The sequence below is a fragment of the Acipenser ruthenus genome, chromosome 19 (assembly GCF_902713425.1).
Source record: "Acipenser ruthenus chromosome 19, fAciRut3.2 maternal haplotype, whole genome shotgun sequence".
In the NCBI taxonomy this organism is placed as follows: Eukaryota; Metazoa; Chordata; class Actinopteri; order Acipenseriformes; family Acipenseridae; genus Acipenser; species Acipenser ruthenus.
This window is the reverse complement of record NC_081207.1, coordinates 29703446-29724730: the sequence shown is the minus strand read 5'-3', so window position 1 is coordinate 29724730 and position 21285 is coordinate 29703446. Positions and strand designations below refer to the sequence as shown.

The 21285-nt window shown below is 43.1% G+C and overlaps 1 protein-coding gene across 1 annotated transcript; it reads left to right on the top strand.

Annotated features, from left to right (window-relative positions):
- The first annotated feature begins 482 nt into the window (after positions 1-482).
- Positions 483-18759, top strand: LOC117424400 (neuritin-like protein). The gene is made up of 3 exons (XM_034040697.3): positions 483-756; positions 12271-12421; positions 15362-18759. Exons 1-3 carry the CDS (start codon positions 696-698, stop codon positions 15636-15638), a joined length of 489 nt encoding a protein of 162 aa, XP_033896588.2. The 5' UTR covers positions 483-695; the 3' UTR covers positions 15639-18759.
- The last annotated feature ends 2526 nt before the right edge of the window (positions 18760-21285 follow it).

The following is a 21285-nucleotide window of genomic DNA, read 5'->3' as shown; positions in this document are numbered from 1 at the left end:
ATCGCCTTACAGCAATTGTAAACTATAATTACAAACACATTTCTGAACTGAGTTTGCATTTCCTTTTATGAATTGGCTGATGAGACATGGTTGTAATTGACACTCGTTGATGCATGCCCTATCCTCATTAACCCTCTTGCCACAGCTTTAGCAGCCATCATGTGATAGCACGACCCAAGGTCCTGAGTGGGTCCGATGTATTAAAATATTCACAGCACTTGTTCAAAATGTATTTTAAAACCTCTCTATGATGACTGGCTGACTGATTTTTGACAGGTTGCCTTCATTTACAGGTCGTTTTACACGGGTAATGCGTGTACGCAGATGATTTGAAGGTTCTTTTGAGGCGCTTAATATTTGGAACCCCGAAAGGTTTTGTATAATCCATCTAAGTGTACAGTGAAGTTGAGCAGAGTGGTTGAATTTACTGTGTGACTCACTGTTTAATACAATCTCTCTCTCTCTCACGCATAGCTCCCCCCATCCCCACGCTGGGGAAGGTAGTGTGGGTTGGCCGATTAAGCTCATTTGCCAATTCATCCCGAACACTAACGCAGTTTCTTACCATCTTCTCTGCAGGCGGCGGGGTTTTTTTTAGCGTTCCAAATGATTTATTTTTTTAAAAAAAACCTTTAAACGAATTATTTTTCAATTTTTTAATTGATTTTGGTTATTTAACAAATATATATATATATATGATGGGGTGCTACCTGAAAAACGCGTATTTTCTGATGCCGGTTGTCGCGCTTCAGTTCAGTAAGTATAATTTAAAAGTGTTCCCGGTGTGGCTGTGGTCAGAAAAATATATATTCGCCTTTGAAATAACTTTAATAGTTGTTGCTTTCTTTAATTGTATTGTTGTTGCTTTTGTTGCGGTAATAAAGGTTCAATTCCAAGAGTGTTTGCATGAAAGTTTCATCTTTTATTTTCCCTAAATGGGTATCTTCCAGACATGAGCGTACAATACTAAGAGATGCTCTTCAATTTCGGTTTTAAAAAGTTGAATTGTAATATAATGCTAAGCAAAATGTGCAGCTGCATTCTCATTCACCTGCTTGTGCAGTGTAACAGAGAGAGTTAATCCATTGGTTTGCATGGTCGTAAGTAATTCTCAATGGAAGAATCGGGCAGGAGGTGTGTCCGAGTCTTGCCGTGTCACTAGGACCGGCTGAACGATAGAATTGAATGAATAATTTCTACCTGAATGGTCTTTTACAGCATGATCTGAATCACGGTTCTGCTTAGTTTGGAGAAGCTGCAACTGATCATTTGTAAAGAGCTGCTTGCGACTGACTAGGTACCGTGGTGTGTGTCAACAAAATCCCTTTTATTATATAAAGTCTGGATAGTTTTATAACCGATAATCTGCGCAGGATATATCGATCGTGTTCTGTGAGCTATCTGCTATCACAATGTATAACTTTGAATCTAAACACATTTTTACGCAAGATTTTCAAACGGGTGCGTGTCTGCAACCTGCATTGTGTTAATTAAACTCGTCGTGACGTGTCGGGTAGCCGACAGTAATTGCGGGTGCGAGTATTCATAGGTTACTACTTACAACATTATTAAACCCTATCATATTAATCACGGAGTGACACGGGCAGCATTGTCCGACAGAACAACGTTTGCAGTCAGAAGCAAGCTGATGTGACACAGTCAGTCCCCCTGGGTCAGATTTAAAACACTTGCATGGATTCTCTTTCTTTTCAGTCACTGGTTTTCTAATAATAATAATAATAATAATAATAATAATAATAATAATAGACAATTTTAGTAGGCGCGTTTTGAACAATGCAACTTGGTACTGTCACACAACACTGCAGTGTATAGGATTCTAAAATATGTTATTAATAATACACTCTGTGTGTGTGTGTGTGTGTGTGTGTGTATACATCTATATATATATATATATATATATATATATATATATATATATATATATATATATATATATATATATATATATATATATATATAAGACCCCAGGTGACCCTGTAGCGGGTTTACATAGTGAAGGGTATTGCTGCATATAATGTAATATACAGATCCACATTTCCAGGAACTCAAGTAACACACAAAGTTGCTTCTGTTGCGTGCACCACATTTTTTTCTTTGTTTTATTAATGCTGTCAGTCATTGTGAAGGAAGCAGGCTCGTAATAAATCTGAGTGTGTGGATTATGCTGTGTGCTAATGCAAGCGCTCACACTGGTGCTGCTAATATAAAGGAGCATTGCAGCAGGAGTGGCAAGGGGCTTGAGTGTGATAAAGGAACGGGTTTGAAGGGATTTCTAAGGTGGGGAGGCTCCTGCATGCTCGTGCAGTTGAAGACTTGATGGGTAGTTTGAGCTATAGCTTTACTTAGAACCTTAGTGCCTTTCTTGGTGAAGTATACTCGACAGGGGTATATTTGCAATGACATTTTGAAAATGCATAGGAATGCAATACATTACCACTGATTTCAGATCAGGTGCCACATACTTCCCCCTCCCCCAGAATTTACAAAAAATCTAGAAGTAGTGTGCAGTATTATTTTTAGCTACAATGTAGTGTGCTGCAGCTGTTTTTCATACGGGGTTGGGGGGGTGTAATCTTGAATCTGTTTGCTTTCCTTTGCAAAACTGTGGATAATAAATTTGGATTGATTAAAACCCACAATGGGAAGGGAGGATGGGGGCTGGCGGCACGCCAGGGATTTTGTAGCGAGGACGTTTCACCGATCCCTCCCTGGGGGGAAACGTGTGCCTCGGAAATCGTGCTCAGACTTCTTTTTTTACAGGAAAGCTTGAATCCTGCAAAAGCTGTGTTCTGTTTGTCTCCAAACCCTGTGATTGCATAGCATTGAAATCCTAAACAACAACATATCATCTTGAGTCTAGTGTGTCTGCATAATTAAGAGAGCGAGAGATGATACTTTGTAAGTGGGTTACCACCCAGTAAGTATGTGCAAGAAGATTCATTATATGCATAATCATGTTCTTAATGTGGGAGGATTACCGTGTTTTTGAATGAGCTGCTTTCCATTATTCAGTGACACACGGCAGGTGACGGAATGAAAGGTAATTCAGGGAAGCAGCAGCAGCAGCAGCAGGGTCCTGTAGGTGCAGCTCAGCTCGGGCACTCAAGGATAATACAAGTGAAAAGGTTTGAGCTGGATGTTGTGAAGAGCATCAGGTCTGAGAGCAATGTGTTCGACAGGGTCTGATTGAGAGCCTCCTCCCAGCGAAGACATTGCAGCCTACTTGTGTGATTCTTCAATTATAAAACTGAAGGCTTGTGAACTCGCACTTCGGTCTTGTGAAGGGTCTTCATTATCATTCTTCCCGTCTCCATGACGTCCTGCAACACGGAGGGATGAGCAGAACATCATGTCACAACGAGCCCAATCATTTCCTTCATTCTGATTAACTCCTGGAGAATTTTTTCAGGATTAGTCAACTGAGATAATAGCACTTGATTCACGCCAGCACCTTTATAAATGTTTCCCACAGTAAAAGCATAGCAAAGTGTAATAAAACACAGTTAAAAGGATTGAAAAGAATAGCGAGGTATGGTAAAACATATTAGTAAACATGGCAAACCAGGGTCAACTGTAGTAAATGCATAGTATTATCATGGGTAAAGCACAGGGAAAAATACTGCAGTAAACTTTTAGAAGGGCAGCCTGACATGCTATAACACTAGATGAGCCAAAAAAAAGAATAATCAGAAAGTTACCATTTTAAAACAATCACAAACAAAAGTCCAAGTCCTTTAAAGCAACATTCGCAATATTTTTAAATCAGGTAACAAATTATTGGATGTTTACCAAAATCTGTTTGGATTCAAGGGACACCTAACACCCTTAAGACTAGAACTGAATTGTTTCTAAGTTTTGCAAAATCTAAGTGGATCTAAAAAATGACAGTATTTCAATGTGCTTTTTAAATAGCAACGCTGATCTGTCTACTGCAGGGATGGAAGTCTCCTATTGCAGAGCAGTTTCACCAATTTCAGGTTTTACTATGAGCTTCATTAGCACCAGTGTAAAGATAACAAACTCAGGTGTGTCTTATTGAACTCACAGTAAAACCAGAAATGGATCAAACTGCTATGCAACGGGAGTCTTATTTTCATCTCTGGTCTACTGTCCTGCAGGAATCTGGGGCACAAGACAGGAACCTTTCCTCACCCCCTTACTTCTTCTAATCAAGCAGGATTTACCTACTGGCCTGGAGCCTAGAGGATTTATACCACACTGGCACTGAGGTTGAGTGATCTCTAACCCCAGATTGAACCTTCCTGAGTTTAACCTTCGTGCAACTCCTCAACATTGACTAAAGATAGCTGTCTGCAGACAGGCAGTATTGGCTGTTTAATACCCATCGTGTGTGATACCCATCATGTGTGATACCCATCGTGTGTGATACCCATCGTGTGTGATACCCATCGTGTTTGATACCCATCGTGTTTGATTTCTATCGTGTTTGATTTCCATCGTGTGTGATACCCATCGTGTGTGATACCCATCGTGTTTGATTTCCATCGTGTGTGATACCCATCGTGTGTGATACCCATCGTGTTTGATACCTATCGTGAGAGCAGGGTGAGTGGCGATGGCTTTCACAAGGGTATTACCGAGGGTTATTTATTTCTTTATTGTGATAGTTTGAAGACTCTACTATTCTCTGAAGTGGATTTAAAGGTTTGCCTGGGCAATCATCCTCCCTGTCTGTGCTGTGACTTGATTGCAACCCAAATCTCCCTTCTTCTTATTAGTACACTGAGGACATGCTGGAGGAAGGTGCATTCATGTTGTTGTTTTGCACGTGGAGCAATATTTATTTAGTAGTCTGAGTGAAGTTATCTGGAAGCAAACTCCTCATCCCCCAGTGATGCTGCTTTCCTAGAAGAAGGAGAATATTTCAGGGGACCATTCTACTTACCTCACTCATTCAGATATTGAGCATATCTTTTAAATAGGAGATGATTATGTATTCAGAGATACCAGGGTGTTTAGTAAGTAGGTGTTCTGAGTGAGGAAACATGGGCCATACAATCCCCAACCCTAGTCTTGCTGTAAATCATTTGTTGTTGCCATAATTTGTGCAGGTACTGTATATAAAAAGATAAGATATTGAATGATATTTTAGCTGGGCGTTGTGATAGGTAGGGGATAGGTACTGTGCAGGAGATCCAAATGCACTGTGAGGGAACACTGTCAGAAACCGGATCCTGTCTCTTTAAGTTCAGCTTATTGTTCTGATGAGAGAATAGAAATTCTCACAGGAAACCAAAGTGACTGTGATAAGTTACGGCCGGTAACTCGTGTTCGGTCAATAAAGCCTCATTAACGGGTCGGACCGGCACTACCTGGCGGTAATTAGCAATGAGAGAGGATCGATGCGCTGCGGGAGGATGATTTAATAAACAGGCTGTGATGAACTCTACTGCAGCAGACAAGAAGAGAACGCTGCAGTACTGGGAACGCTGGTCCCAGACACCCATGTGGGGCACAGACTGGGCACAAAGCGGCGACCACACACCTTGAACACTGCACGAAACAGCCAAGCTTTTTAACTCTGTTCGGAATCATATAACACTGCCTGTTACAACAAGCTTGCTTTTTCATGAATAAAATGCAAAAGGCTATGACCAAAAATACTTCAGAGCAGCAATACTACAGTGCTGTGCTGATTCCAGGGTGCTGAGGGAGGGAGGGTGTCCGCAGGGGGAGGTCACAGTAAACCAGCTGGAGTGTGTAAAGTCTTGGCAGGGAAGAACAATGCAATGCCATCTATATGAGAGAAAAGTCAGCTAGTGTTTTTAGACAGGCCCCTGCAGCACTTCGTTAAGAGAACGCGACAGATGACTGCTTTGTGTCATACTAATTGAACCATCACCTGGTAAAGGTGGTGAAAACCACGTCTCTATTTGGATACTGGTACAGCCCTGATTTGCTGTTTTTTTTGTAACAGGGATGTAAAAATGCTACAGTAAGTAGTTGCTTTCAAATAGGAATTACATAATTCAGCAGTGTGTAAAATATTTATTCACACACAGAACGATGCTAACATATGGTACATTTTGTATTTTTCAGGCATGGTTAAAAGTGCATGGTAAAGCATACAGCAGGTCCGCATTGTGAAGTCCAAAGACGTGTAGTGTATAACCATGGGAAAGCTGCAGAATTACCATGCATTTCATTGGACACGCTACCTGAATTATACCAGTGTTCATGATGCTGCCATAGCTCATAGATATGGTGAGATTCAATACAAATACACCGTGCAGTGCTGCTACAGTGTAGAACAAGGAACAGGAGGTATGCAGCAAACACACTGTTACATTAACAACGGGGGAATGCCACTGTAAACAATCTTTTTTTATTTTAGTTGTATAGTTATCTTTCTTTCTTTTGTTGTTGTTGTGTAAATTTAGCATGTTGTCAGCGTTTTGTGAAAACAGCATCTCACCGTTGTGATCAAAGCTGGAGCCTGGCTCTGAACTGGGGGCTGTGGTTCTAATAGAAAGCTCGCCCCCTCCCTTGGTGCCTGAACCCCACTGGGACGGGGGGAGGGGGGAGCGTAGAGGAAAGGGGCTTGCGCATGCTCAAGTACAGACGAAAAACAAGCTCTTTACATTTCAAATCTGACGTCCCTTAATGAGGGGCCTTGGGGGTTTCTGGCAGAGTAGTTTTCGGTTTGGAAAGTGATGCAACACAGACTGTAACATGTTTTGTAAGAGGTGCTTTGACCTCTTTGAAATCAAATATTAAAGCAGATGCGTCCCGCTCTGTGCAGCACGTTATTTATTTATTTTATTTATAGAAACATCCTTTTATATTAGTATAGCATTGCGACGGCTGCTTGGCTAATAGATCAGTATGGCTATATATAGTAACCACTTTCCTACATTTCCTTCCCTGTGTCAAAAGAGCAGAGCCTGTGCATTATCTGAATGATTTAGATACATTTAAGAAGCTTCTTACTTTAGGTAACCCAATCTGAAAATATCAGCTCGTTGAGTGTTTTATTGTTGTTTTATTTCAAAGAGTTCCTGTTTTGTTTTTCTTTACTAGTGCATTGTAATGTATTCTGATATACATGATAGAACAATCACTGTACACTGTTAAAAATTATCTAAAATTCGGTGAAAATGCAGACGTGTCTATTACTGATATATATATATATATATATATATATATATATATATATATATATATATATATAAATCTTTTGTAGCAAAAGTTTTGCTTTTGTGGATGAGGAAAAAGTTACAAGAAATAGATGTCTACAATTATTTATTTCAGCAATTGTTTTTTTTTTTTTTTAAGCAAAATTCCAAAAATGCTAATTCAAAAGTATTCATACCCTTTGATGCTATGATAGTATTGTCTACAAGGTGCTAGAAATTTCAATATGGTAATACAGAAACTAATTCTAGAAAAGTCTAGAAAATGCTGGATTGCAGGTGAACATTCTTAGCGAGTATAAAAGGGTTAGGCATAGGATGACTGCTGTCATTACCAATAAGTCAATATGGGACAAAGTAAAGGGCTATCTGAAGACCTTAGGCAGAGAATTATTTATTGTCATAAAGCTGGAGAAGGATACAAGAAGATTTCCAAGCATTTGAGTACCCCAATTTCAAGTATTGTTTCTATTATCAAGAAGTACAAGACTCACGGTACTGTCACAACGCTCCCTCGGTCTGGAAGAAAGGTTCTTTCACCAAGAGCAAGTAGAAGAATTGTGAGGAAGGTTAATAACAATCCGAGACTGACTGCCAAAGATATTCAAAGTGAATTGGCTACAAGTGGGACTGGGGTTTACATTTCAACTATTGGTTGAGTATTAAATGATGAAGGTCTCAATGGTCGCAGCCAAGGAAAAAGCCACTCTTAGGAAAACGACACAAGGACAATCACTTAAAGTTTGCAAAACGGCATTTGAATGATGGATATGAGTTCTGGTCAAAGGTTTTGTGGAGTGATGAAACAAAAATGGAACTGGAAGAATTTTGCGTTTAAGAATGGTCAAAAATCACTAAAGAATCATGCCAAAAGCTCATTGACAAATATCCTAATCATTTAAAATAGAAAACAAAGCAGATTTCAAATTTGCTATGAGAATAACCGCTTAAGCTATAAAAGGTTGGTCCCTAGGGCCAGAGCCGGCCTCTGCAGTTAACAGCATGACTTTTCTCAGAGCGGTTGTCATAGTGCTGTGACATTGGAGTCCAGGTTGGCGTGACACCGAGCGGAGCTCTCCAGAGTGCTGAATACCAAAGCTTTGTCTGCTCGGATACTGTACCAAGAGAATATTCTTGAAATGCCAATAACATGGAAGCACAAGAGCTTAATACTTTGCTGGTGATAGTCTTTAAGCATGCATGGTACTGGCAATGTGTCTTATCACATAATCAACATAACTCAGTTCAATAGCCGTCTATTGTTAAAACTGATACCTGCTCATGATGAATCACTGTGCATTTATGGGTTGAAGTACATTCTCACTTATGGTTCATGTTCAAAGAAACCCATTTCGTGAAAAGAACTCGCTTTGAATCACATCACACACACACACATGCACTTCAATGAAAAAGAGCCTGCAAGTGAATTCAGCTACGTTTCATTGAACTGAAACAACTGAACAGAAGTCAGCTTGTATGCCCAGGGAACCTCAGACTGTTTCATGAGTGGGGATTATTTCTAAAAGAGGCATGTCAAGTCGGTCACGACAGCCGATCTGACAGCGCGCTGGGTTTGAGTGAAGTCTCTCGGGTTCAGAACACACGTCACTGCAGATTTCCTGATGCAGTTCTATTGAAGGCTGCCTCATTGGACTCCTACAGTGGGGCTGCATTTTCTTCCTTTGAACTTCCCTTTATGAATTCTAACAAGAGAAAAACATGTGCAGCCGGCCCCTGGCACTCCCTGTACACATAACTCTGGACTGAGTGAACTCCTGATGCTGTGGTTTAGCCGAGCGCAGATTAGCAGAGCTTTGTGGCGTATCTAGGGAGCTGCTGTACAATGGTAACAATCCTAAGGGGGTGGTAATTTGAAGATGGGTCTTCTTGCTAATTGCTAATTACGTGAGCAGCTCAGCTTCACATGTTGTTCTCACGCAATGTGCCCCTGCCTTCATTAATCTTTCTTTAATAACCAGCCCAGCACTCAATTTACATAATCGCAGTGAGGAGGTAATGCTAGCAGGCAAGTGTTTTTCATTATTGTAGTACAGCTTGCTTGCTTCCCCAGTGTATGACGACACCACTGCACTGAAAATTACAAACAAGGTTCATGATGCAACTGGTACAGCGCTATCCATACAAAACCAGCCAGCAGTGTAAGAGTTAAGCACGATGTTGGAAACCAGGGATTTGCAAGTGCTGCAACATACCACTCAATTACATTGCAGATCACACCAAATGACCTTTTCGCAGCCCCTGTGCATTCTAAACAGTGTTTAGATGGTATTGAGACTGTGCATGGGGGTACAAAAAATAAAAAACACAACCGGGTCACAATCGGCATGGTCACAGAATGAATGTGCGGTACATGTTCAGTGAAATGTAAGGGCAAGTCATGAGGGTTCAATGCATTTACTGGGGTCTTGAGCCGGTGCTTACTGGGAACATGTTTCTGCACAATCCTGACCTTTTTGGATCAGCTGTGGGTTCTATTGATATTGTAGTTTTAGAAGGTCGGGTGGGAGTGAGGGGGTGGGTTCTATTGATAGTGTAGTTTTAGAAGGTCGGGTGGGAGTGAAGGTGTGGGTTCTATTGATATTGTAGTTTTAGAAGGTTGGGTGGGAGTGAAGGTGTGGGTTCTATTGATAGTGTAGTTTTAGAAGGTCGGGTGGGAGTGAGGGGGTGGGTTCTATTGATAGTGTAGTTTTAGAAGGTCGGGTGGGAGTGAAGGTGTGGGTTCTATTGATAGTGTAGTTTTAGAAGGTCGGGTGGGAGTGAGGGGGTGGGTTCTATTGATAGTGTAGTTTTAGAAGGTCGGGTGGGAGTGAGGGGGTGGGTTCTATTGATATTGTAGTTTTAGAAGGTCGGGTGGGAGTGAGGGGGTGGGTTCTATTGATATTGTAGTTTTAGAAGGTCGGGTGGGAGTGAGGGGGTGGGTTCTATTGATAGTGTAGTTTTAGAAGGTCGGGTGGGAGTGAGGGGGTGGGTTCTATTGATATTGTAGTTTTAGAAGGTCGGGTGGGAGTGAAGGTGTGGGTTCTATTGATATTGTAGTTTTAGAAGGTCGGGTGGGAGTGAGGGGGTGGGTTCTATTGATCTATTGGACAGAGAGAGGGAGCAAGGTGTACAGAACTCGCTGTGTTACACTAAATTGTCCTTATCCAAAAAACATCCAAAAAAACAAAACACTTGCAAGCAACATGTATGTTTCTTGCATTATGATTAACACAGCAGTGTTTCTATAAGTTTACGTTACCCGACATGGTGGTCGTTCTATATCTGAGATAATAAATATGAAGTAACTGAAGTAAAATACTGTATAAAAAAACACTGTTTTTCAGGGTTGAAGGGAATACTGTATCGTGTTTATCATTACTGAGTTGTGATTAAAGAGAAGTCTTACTGTACTGAATCGGGGCTTGACTGAATCACTCATCTCAGGGCAAACACCCCAGAAGTGAACAGTTTACCCTGCTCAATTCTTCACAGTGGGAAAGGTCCACATGGCTGTCCGCTGCCATCTGTTTGCTTTCCCTCGCTTGCTCTGTGCTTTACACATTCACACATAGCAAGACAGGAGGATCTCAATGACTCAGAGCTCAATCCGCTTGAGTGCATTGCTGGATATTCCTCTATCTGACAGATGGAAACTGAGCAAGGGATTCGATGAGAACATGCTTCAGAGGTGAGGTGACAGTGTCTAGCAGTTTACCCTGAACAAACAAACCAAAACTTATTTTTATTTTATTTTAAATTTGTATACAAAAAGTCCATCTCCTGTTGTCAGTGTGCCTGGAGCTCTGCAGGTAACAGGAGTGTTCATCTCAGCGTGGCGCTTTGAAGCCCCGCTCCTTTCCCCTCTCGTCTTGTTTGCTCACATGAGCCTTCATTAAATTTTCATGTGGATGAATGAAACCAATATTCTTGCTCGCTGCCTAGACCGACCTAACCTGGAACATTTTCGAGGAAATCGATAACTATGCCTGTTGGGAGAGAAATATTCCATCAAATTTTAATCAGGCTTGTCTTGTACTTCTGAGGAGGCCTTGGGTGAATTCCAGATGCTGCCTGATCCAATTAGGATCCAGCTCTAAGTGCGCTGTCAATACCTCTCCCTGGTTTGTTTATTAAGGGGCCGTGGTCCCTTCGATTGCCTTGCTAAAGGAGACAAGTTTACGGCCTCTTCTGCAGCCTTCCTCCTTCGTCCACCAAACCTCCGTACAGCACTGCCATTTATACAGGTATTTCTTGCAGATATTTCTAGGGGAAACTGTTTAAGAAACTAGAAATGTTTCAATAGGAGCTCTTAATTTAGTATACTGCTTGATAATGACTTCTCATCTGTCTACGGCTCACTAGTTTCCTAAATAGTTTTGCAATACTTGAATTTCGAAGTCATGGATCCAAACACAGTATTTCTAGCAGAATAGCCACAGTTAGATGACCTGTCTGTCGGTGAGGTAGGTCAGGTGGCTCCCCAGTGTTTCACAGCAACCGCAACAACACTGGTGCATCAGTAGCATGGGGTTTACAGCATGGACTTAGGGTCACTGAATGTTTCGGCTCTGCTGATAAGGAATAGCATCAGTTTGTTGAGAGCCAGTGCTTGGGGAGGTGGTAGTGTAAAGAAATACAGAACATTGTTTAGTGTTTAGAACACACTATCACTGCATGCATTCACATGTGCTTGTGGCAATTTTATTGTAATATTTGTTTTGCCCTTCTTATATTGCGTATTTTGCTGAAGGCTACAAAATATGTTTGTTTTTTTTGCACACTGAAACTCGACATCTAACAAGCAAGCAGTGTGTAGCTGAACTGCACACAAATTCCCCCATGCACGGTATACAAAGCTGCTACAGGCTTTGCAATCAAAGCTGATTTTGCAGCAAGCCCTGCAGCCATTTCCCTAAGAAGATTTCTGACTGAGGCCCTGTTATGTAGACGCCGGTGCCTGAAATGAGTATTAGCTGGATTGAGCGGGATTACGTTCAGATCGTGTGGATATCTGGTGCAGGCTGCCGTCCAGTCGGCCCCCACACAGGTTGAACAGCCGCCCCTGGTTCTCATTTGTCCTCTTTAATTCCTGCAGTCCTGGCCCCCAGCGCGGTGAGTGCGGCTGGCCGGAAGTGTGGCTACATCTACAAGGGCTTCGCGGAGTGCCTGCTGAGGCTGGGGGACAGCATGACGGAGAGCGTGCAGCTAGGGGGCGAGGAGCTGCTGGAGATCGATGCCGTCTGCAGGTAAGCCTGGAGCCACCGGCACTCACACACACCCCCTCCAGGAGAGTCATACACACTGCAACAGATTGCACTCACTCACACACACCCCCTGCAGGGAGTCATACACACTGCAACAGATTGCACTCACACACACACACACCCTGCAGGGAGTCATACACACTGCAACAGATTGCACTCACACACACACACCCCCTCCAGGAGAGTCATACACACTGCAACAGATTGCACTCACACACACACACCCCCTGCAGGGAGTCATACACACTGCAACAGATTGCACTCACACACACACACCCCCTGCAGGGAGTCATACACACTGCAACAGATTGCACTCACACACACACACCCCCTGCAGGGAGTCATACACACTGCAACAGATTGCACTCACACACACACACCCCCTCCAGGAGAGTCATACACACTGCAACAGATTGCACTCACACACACCCCCTGCAGGAGAGTCATACACACTGCAACAGATTGCACTCACACACACACACCCCCTCCAGGAGAGTCATACACACTGCAACAGATTGCACTCACTCACACACACCCCCTGCAGGGAGTCATACACACTGCAACAGATTGCACTCACACACACCCCCTGCAGGAGAGTCATACACACTGCAACAGATTGCACTCACACACCCCCCCTGCAGGAGAGTCATACACACTGCAACAGATTGCACTCACACACACACACCCCCTGCAGGGAGTCATACACACTGCAACAGATTGCACTCACACACACACACCCCCTGCAGGGAGTCATACACACTGCAACAGATTGCACTCACACACACACACCCCCTGCAGGGAGTCATACACACTGCAACAGATTGCACTCACACACACACACCCCCTCCAGGAGAGTCATACACACTGCAACAGATTGCACTCACACACACCCCCTGCAGGAGAGTCATACACACTGCAACAGATTGCACTCACACACACACACCCCCTCCAGGAGAGTCATACACACTGCAACAGATTGCACTCACTCACACACACCCCCTGCAGGGAGTCATACACACTGCAACAGATTGCACTCACACACACCCCCTGCAGGAGAGTCATACACACTGCAACAGATTGCACTCACACACACCCCCTGCAGGAGAGTCATACACACTGCAACAGATTGCACTCACACACACCCCCTGCAGGAGAGTCATACACACTGCAACAGATTGCACTCACACACACCCCCTGCAGGAGAGTCATACACACTGCAACAGATTGCACTCACACACACACACCTCCTGCAGGAGAGTCATACACACTGCAACAGATTGCACTCACACACACCTCCTGCAGGAGAGTCATACACACTGCAACAGATTGCACTCACACACACCCCCTGCAGGAGAGTCATACACACTGCAACAGATTGCACTCACACACACCCCCTGCAGGAGAGTCATACACACTGCAACAGATTGCACTCACACACACCCCCTGTAGGAGAGTCATACACACTGCAACAGATTGCACTCACACACCCCCCCTGCAGGAGAGTTATGGGATAGCTGCATTCGTAAGAGGTCCCCGTCGTCCAGTATAATAAGGCACCTCCGCACGTGTGGCTCGGGGTGAGTCCTACCATCAGGAGCCTGCTTGTTCGAATCCTGGTCTTGCTGAGTTTTGGCTGGGGCCCCGCAAGGAGAGCTACGTTGGCCTTTGCAAAATCTACTGGGGGGTTAGTTAGATAGTGTAAACCAGTTTTATAATATCCTCAAAAATTATGTAACTAAATAAAAGATCTTCCCAATCGTCTCTGAATATTAGGTGGACCAGAAACAGTCCAAGGTAAAACCTGTGCGGTGTCACACATTTTTTATTTCAGTTTTAGAAATTTTATAACAGTTTGTGCAAACTCTATGGAGTTCAAGAAGAACCATACATGCATTGTAAAATAGATCCACAGGCAGGAAATTTAACATGGTTAAATTGTACACGCAGTGACTGGAGGGGATATAGAATGGATTATTTTTGCCAGTGGTAATGTAAGTTAGTTAGAGAAAGCAGAGACAGATGGCTGATTTTAATGGATCTCTGCAGTGTTGTGGTTCAGCTCCACAATGTTGTTTCTTCTACATTTCTCTTCAGGCTAGAAAGGGGAGAAAATCCCATAATGTTGCTACCTGCTGAATCTCATTCATATGATTTCATTACAAAGTATTACTATGAAATTCAGCTTTCCTTCCCTGCATACATGCATTGCCTTGTATTGAGTCAGCAGGTCTCTTCCTCGCTGTATTGTATAAGGATGCATTCATGGTGTGTCTGTTATATAACAGCCCAGCAGCACACACACAGCAGGAGAAAGCATCGTGAAGCAGCTGCTGATCACAAATTAAACTTCCGCTTTGCATATTCACTGTGTGTTTGTATATATGACATACATGTTATGTGTGTCAGTCCATCTGCCTATCACAATGTGTACACTGGACACATTAAGGTTTACATAGTGGCTTAGCTTTTCCTCTGGAGTTTTTACATCTGAAAAAAATGTCCTTCTCAAATCCAAAGAGGTAATCTTTAACTCGGGATAAAAATACTAGCCTTGTTTCTTATTTTTTAAGATGTGCTGCAGGACAGCATGCAAATAAGTTGCAACTAAAACATTGTGTACAGTGCCCGCTTGATATGTGACCATTCGATAATCTACCAATGTGGTTAAATCACTGTAAGGCTATGTTAACAGTAAATTGTAAAAGTCCTGTATTTCCCTGTATAAGTACTGTTTTTATAAATGGGATGGTGAAATACAGGGGAAGCACTGTACACAAATGAATGAATACCCATCAGTGTATCAATGCAATGCTAATCTACATCAAAACTCAATTTTTTGTCCTTCATTTACTTTTTAAACCATGATTGTTTCAATGTGTGAATGTGTCCTCTTCTCCCCCTCCTCTCCCCTCCTCTCCCCAGGTCCTGGGATGAGTTCCACCGCTGTGCCAGCGCGGCTCTGGCAGGCTGCCCTGAAGAGGCGGCTGTGGTGTGGGAGTCTCTGAGGCAGGAGTCCAGGAAGATGCAGTTCTCTGGGAACCTCTACGACATGTGCAGCAACCGAGCCAAACCTTCCACCAGCGTGCAGAGCCCCAACCAAGAGGAGACCAATCAGGAGTCCCTGCGGGGCTCCGCCTACCTGCCCAGCCCCGCCCACTTCCTGGCGCTCTCGCTGGCCGCGCTGGTGGTCAAGATGTAGCTACGCTCGCTGGGCTGGTCACCTCGGACCCCGAGCCACTCTGGTCGGCTCCACGCCACCGGACAGCAGACTCCATAAACACTCCGATTCGTAGCTTCTCTGCTCTGAAGAACACCCAGACTGTGTTCTTTTATTCAGGAGCCGGGTAACGGACACATCACTTTGTTATCTGCCAGCCCAGTTTCTTATTAGAAGTGGTACATTAATGTTGTCCGACACCTTGCTTCTCCTCACCTCCGAGTCCAGAACTCATTTTATACCGTCTCTCCTGCCCCCAAGACACACTCCACACATGACAAAAAAACACCAGCTCTTTTTACATCTTTATAATTGCAATCTGATTCATGATTATCTGTGGGTTTATTAGTGTCAAGGGAGAACGGGGCTGACTTTTCCATTTCACTTCACACCTTGGTGAGAAATGAAGGTGGAATTAAAAAGTCTGTTTACAATCCCAAACATTGGGTATAAAAGGCATCCTTTAACATATGGTCTTCAAGGGCACTATGATGGCAATGCAATGGTTCAGTGGTGGCACAAAGGGCACCCTGGTGGTAAGAGTCATTGGTAGAATGGAATGGTAGAATGGTACTAGAATACTTACCAAAGGCATCCTCATCCCAGGGGTGTACCCCAGTAGATGGTGGAAATCCATTGCAGTTTCATACCGTTCCAGTACAGTAGTTCTTCCAAATCCATTGTGTTGCCATTGCTGGTACAGGATATCATAGTAGTAGAAAAAGTTTTCCATATTTCTCCATAATAACTTCCAGGGCTGTTTAATATGACGTGAATGTCCACCTTTATATCCGGCTATGGGAGTCTGTGTAGGCCGGTGGGCCCCACAGCATTTACCAGCTGCTTGCCATAATAGAAATCCAACAAAAATGGGCAATGCAGTTTCACTGAGCAAATAATAACAAGGCCTTTTCTGTTTATTCAGATCCTGCAGCTGGTCGACACTCGCATGTTTGTAATAAATATTAGGAAAGGCAAGCCCACACAAGAACATGGTGGGAATGGATAGCACACGTTTATTATATTTTAATACTAAGTGGTACTGCATTGTTTCCAGCCACCCCTGGTTATAACAGTTGGTCCAGACAGCATCTTAAAGCGATCTTGATAGACAGGGGGGTCTATGGGGAGCAGGTGAAAGAGGTGAAAGGTCGCAATATCACATGATTTCTCAAGTCAAGGAAGCAAAGCTTAAAATGAATATGCCACACAGGTCTGTTAGCAGGATGGCAGACAGTTAGAGTGAGCTTCAGAGGAAACCAACACAGATCTCAGTCTGAGAGAAACAGAACTCAGAAACATTCAGAATGGTGGCGCACGTTGTAATGTAAATCTGGTGTATGGGAGGGGGTACAAAAGATATATTTAAATGGAGTTTCTAGATATGTACTTAAAATATACAAAATATAATTATTTATTTTATAAAAAACATTGATTAGGAAGTTTTATAATCACTACAAAACAATAACGAGGGAGCGCTGTAGTGAGACAGAAACTAGATTGAGAAAACGGGTTAGTGGAGATCAGAAAATAGTCCCAAGCATGCTCTCTGCCATGCACCTCTGTTCAGTGTTGGCCCTACACATGAGACCTGTGTACCAATGGAAGAGCAGGATGGGTAAGATGGATGGACTGGTTTTCTTAGCTACACTGATAGATTTTTTAGGTGCCTTTGGGGATGTAAATGTAAGGTTTGCATAATGTTTACCCAGCACAACGTATATCACATGGAATGTGGGTTACATCATCATCATCATCATCATCATAACTGCGTTACCTGTCCTGGGGCATCACAATAAATAAGTAAATAAATAGTGTGCTATTGAAGCGCTGGCACTGAAACCGTTTTTTTTTTTTTTATTATTATTCTTGAGCAAAGCACATGTGCAGCACCTCTGGCATTAAAATGTAACTGTCGAGGAGAAACAACGTGAGGAAACATCCCAAATTATATTTTTGATATCAATTCTTTTTTTTTTTGTATCAGTTGTTTGTATCTCAAACTTTTTTTTAAATATGAATATCTATATAAAATATCGATTTGTTTATCAGTTATGTCATTTATATATTGTATGTTTTGCAGCGGCACGACAAAAGTATTCATAAAACTTCTTAGCTTTAATTATGTTTATTTATGTTGCAGTTCCAGATTTACTGAAGCGTAGGAGTGAAGACTTTGGACAGGCAGTATATTAGTAAATCTACACTCATAAATATATCTATTTCTTTATCTATAGCTCTATATTGTATCATACTTTGTCTTAGTCAAAACATAGTGGAAAAGAGGCTGAAGACAGATAATACATTCTGTAAAAACTCAATTTTTCAAGGAGTGCATGTCTAAACAAGGCCGACAGCAGCGGTGCTGTAGGAAGAGAGATCCATTGATCCTGTGTTAGGTTTGCACCCTCAAACACAGGATAAACGCGAAATGTGATTATACATCATATAGCCTGAAAGCTGGCTGCTCTTTAAGAGATGATCTCTGTTGGTGGCGATTTGTGACTGCAGGCATGTTGTGCAGTGTGCAGCCAGATATTGTCATTGTTATTACTATTATTTCAGTAGACTAAGCTCTGCGTTTTTATTACCAGTTCTGTGTAATTCCTGCGCTCTTTTGGAAATGCTGCAGAGGATTTGACTAGGAAGTGGAGTCGTGGTTTTTAAGAACGCGTAGCGTCACACAGGATTAGAGTCTCCAGCAACAGAGCAGGATCACAAGGGCTGGTTAGAGTGATACACAACATGGTGTCATTTGTGTTATAATAAACTCAGTACGACTCACTGTCGCTTCCTTGTGTGGTCAGTTTTATCTGTTGTGTTTAAATTAAAATAGATCTTTTTTGACATGATTGGAAAAACCCATAATTAAAAAAATACTATAGTTTTCCATGGCCAAAACTCTCTATCTATCTTACTCTTACTACAATACCCCCACCCTCCACCCCTTAGGGATGTAGTGTATGCAAGGTTAAAAAGGAATTCATTATTTACTTACATGCATGTATGTAAAGACATAGAACTGACCTACAGTTTATGTATAAGCACAAGAATTGTTTTCAGTTAATATCTGTAAAAATAATAAAGTCAATTGAGTATACATTAACAATCGTCTCATGTCCACTATTTTAGGATACTGTGATATTGTTTTTGGTTTTTGAAATACTTGACTGGGAGACCATTCAACCCATTGCATTATCTCTTTACCCCTGGAGTCTGGCTTTGAGTTCAGGATTCAGAAAGTTGTTCCAGAGAGCACTGTGGAGAAGCTCCTGTAGCGTGAACTTCAACCACCAGCTTCCTGTCCCGGGCCTTCACCCAAAAGAATCTCTTTCACACTTATATCCAGGCTGCCTCTCAAATAACGTCCTACAGTCTCAATCCAAAGGGTCTCCTGCTGCTGGGCTGTCCGGTTACAAGAGCCAAGAGGACTATCAGGGGCAGGCAGGAAAGACGGCTCCTGCGCTCACTGCCCTGATGCTCCAGAGCTGGCAGTGACTGCAGTATTGAAGTGACCTGTCTTTATGTTTTGGATCATGTTATTATTTCCCCGCTTGCCCCTACTGCCTGGCTTCATACATTTTTCATATTCGACAGCCGCTCTGATAAACAGCAGGGCTCTCTCAAAATAACATTTCCATCCAACAGGTTGTGAGAATCTAATCCCACTAATGCTCTCCAAACAGTGTTTATAAGAGACAGGGCAGCAGCACCAGAAGCTCTTTATATATGAATTGGTTTTCTTAATGAAAATATGTTGTATCTGTAGATTTTACGATCTGTATTAAAGACCTCTAAATATATTTTGTATCGTGGAGGAAGAGTCAGTTTCAAGACATCTTCGAGTGCTTTCATTCGATTTACCTCATTAAATATTGAATCAATCAGAGATGCAATTAGGCTGGCTCCTAGAGAAACTGCCACAGCTTTTGTCGCTCTTTACAAATGCGTATCTGAGGCCATCTGGGGTATGGGGGGTCGTTCCTGGAATATCAAACAGAAAAGCAGGATAAATTGGCAGATCTGCTTGTGTGTCATTATAATTTAAAAATATTGCTTTAGGATCATCCGATTACCTTAAACACACAGAGCCTGGGTACCTGAGTCCCTGAAAGACCCAGAATGGCTTGTATGATGTGAATGGCTTGTATGATGTTATTAGTGCATCTCAGGTGAGCCAAGGGATGCTTTACTCACACAAACCTTAATGAAAGGAAGCTTTACTCACACAAACCTTAATGAAAGGAAGCTTTACCCACACAAATCTTAATGAAAGGAAGCTTTACCCACAGAAACCTTAATGAAAGGAAGCTTTACCCACAGAAAACTTCATGAAAAAATCGTGTTTCATTATTCTGCTGCTTTGTTTCCCATTCCTGCTTGGACTGTGTGCTCCCGGGCTGGGTTGTGTGCTCCCGGGCTGGGCTGTGTGCTCCCGGGCTGGGCTGTGTGCTCCCGGGCTGGGCTGTGTGCTCCCGGGCTGGGCTGTGTGCTCCCAGACTGGGCTGTGTGCTCCCGGGCTGGGCTGTGTGCTCCCGGGCTGGGCTCTGTGCTCCCGAGCTGGGCTGTGTGCTCCCAGACTGGGCTGTGTGCTCCCAGACTGGGCTGTGTGCTCCCGGGCTGGGCTGTGTGCTCCCGGGCTGGGCTGTGTGCTCCCGGGATGGGCTGTGTGCTCCCGGGATGGGCTGTGTGCTCCCGGGATGGACTGTGTGCTCCTGGGCTGGGCTGTGTGCTCCCGGGCTGGGCTGTGTGCTCCCGGGCTGGGCTGTGTGCTCCCGGGCTGGGCTGTGTGCTCCTGGGCTGGGTTGTATACTCCCAGGCTGGGCTGTGTGCTCCCGGTCATGATTTATAAAGCCCTGGCATGAACACTAATTGGATTCTTGCACGCCAGTTTATTCACCTCCTATAATGACACAGGGGACCAGATTCACAAAGCTCTCTACTCCACATTTTAATGAGCACAGATCATATTTTTTCTGAAGGGAAGGGAAAAAAATAACATATAAGTCAATTCCCAAAACAAATCAGAAACAACTTCAGACTGCCCACAAGCCTCCACTGTACATCGCATACAAGGGCTGCAAAACACCAGTGTTGTGGCCAAAATCTGCATTTTACACCCGCTATCAAATTAGCACTTTGCCATCATTAATCAATTTTAATGATATTGAAATTTATTCAAATGAAGAAAAGAGCATGGAATTGGGCGGGGATCTGGAATACTAAGCGGGAGCCAACATTCTATTGAATGGGCAATTGCTGAACCTCCAAAAACTTTGTACCTCCGCTTACAAGGTGCAAACCACTGTAGAAGCGAGTAACTAAGAGCAGTATGAAACCACACACCTTCAGTTATTGGCCTCAGGATGGCTACTGTGGTGCACTTCCTGATGCGGCGACGCTTGGCTCTTGTTGAGGACAGGCAAGAAAACCTTCTGGGCTGCAAGTGCAGCCACTAAATAGACCGACGTGCTCATTGAAACCCTCATTGCGGATCATTATTTGTGCGTGTTGAGTAATTTGCATTGCTCTTAAGCTTACACGGGCCGCAGTGCAAAATAATTGTCTGGCCGCAATGCAATTTGGATTTTGCAGCCACAATGGTTTGCACTGCGTCTGTCCTTACATC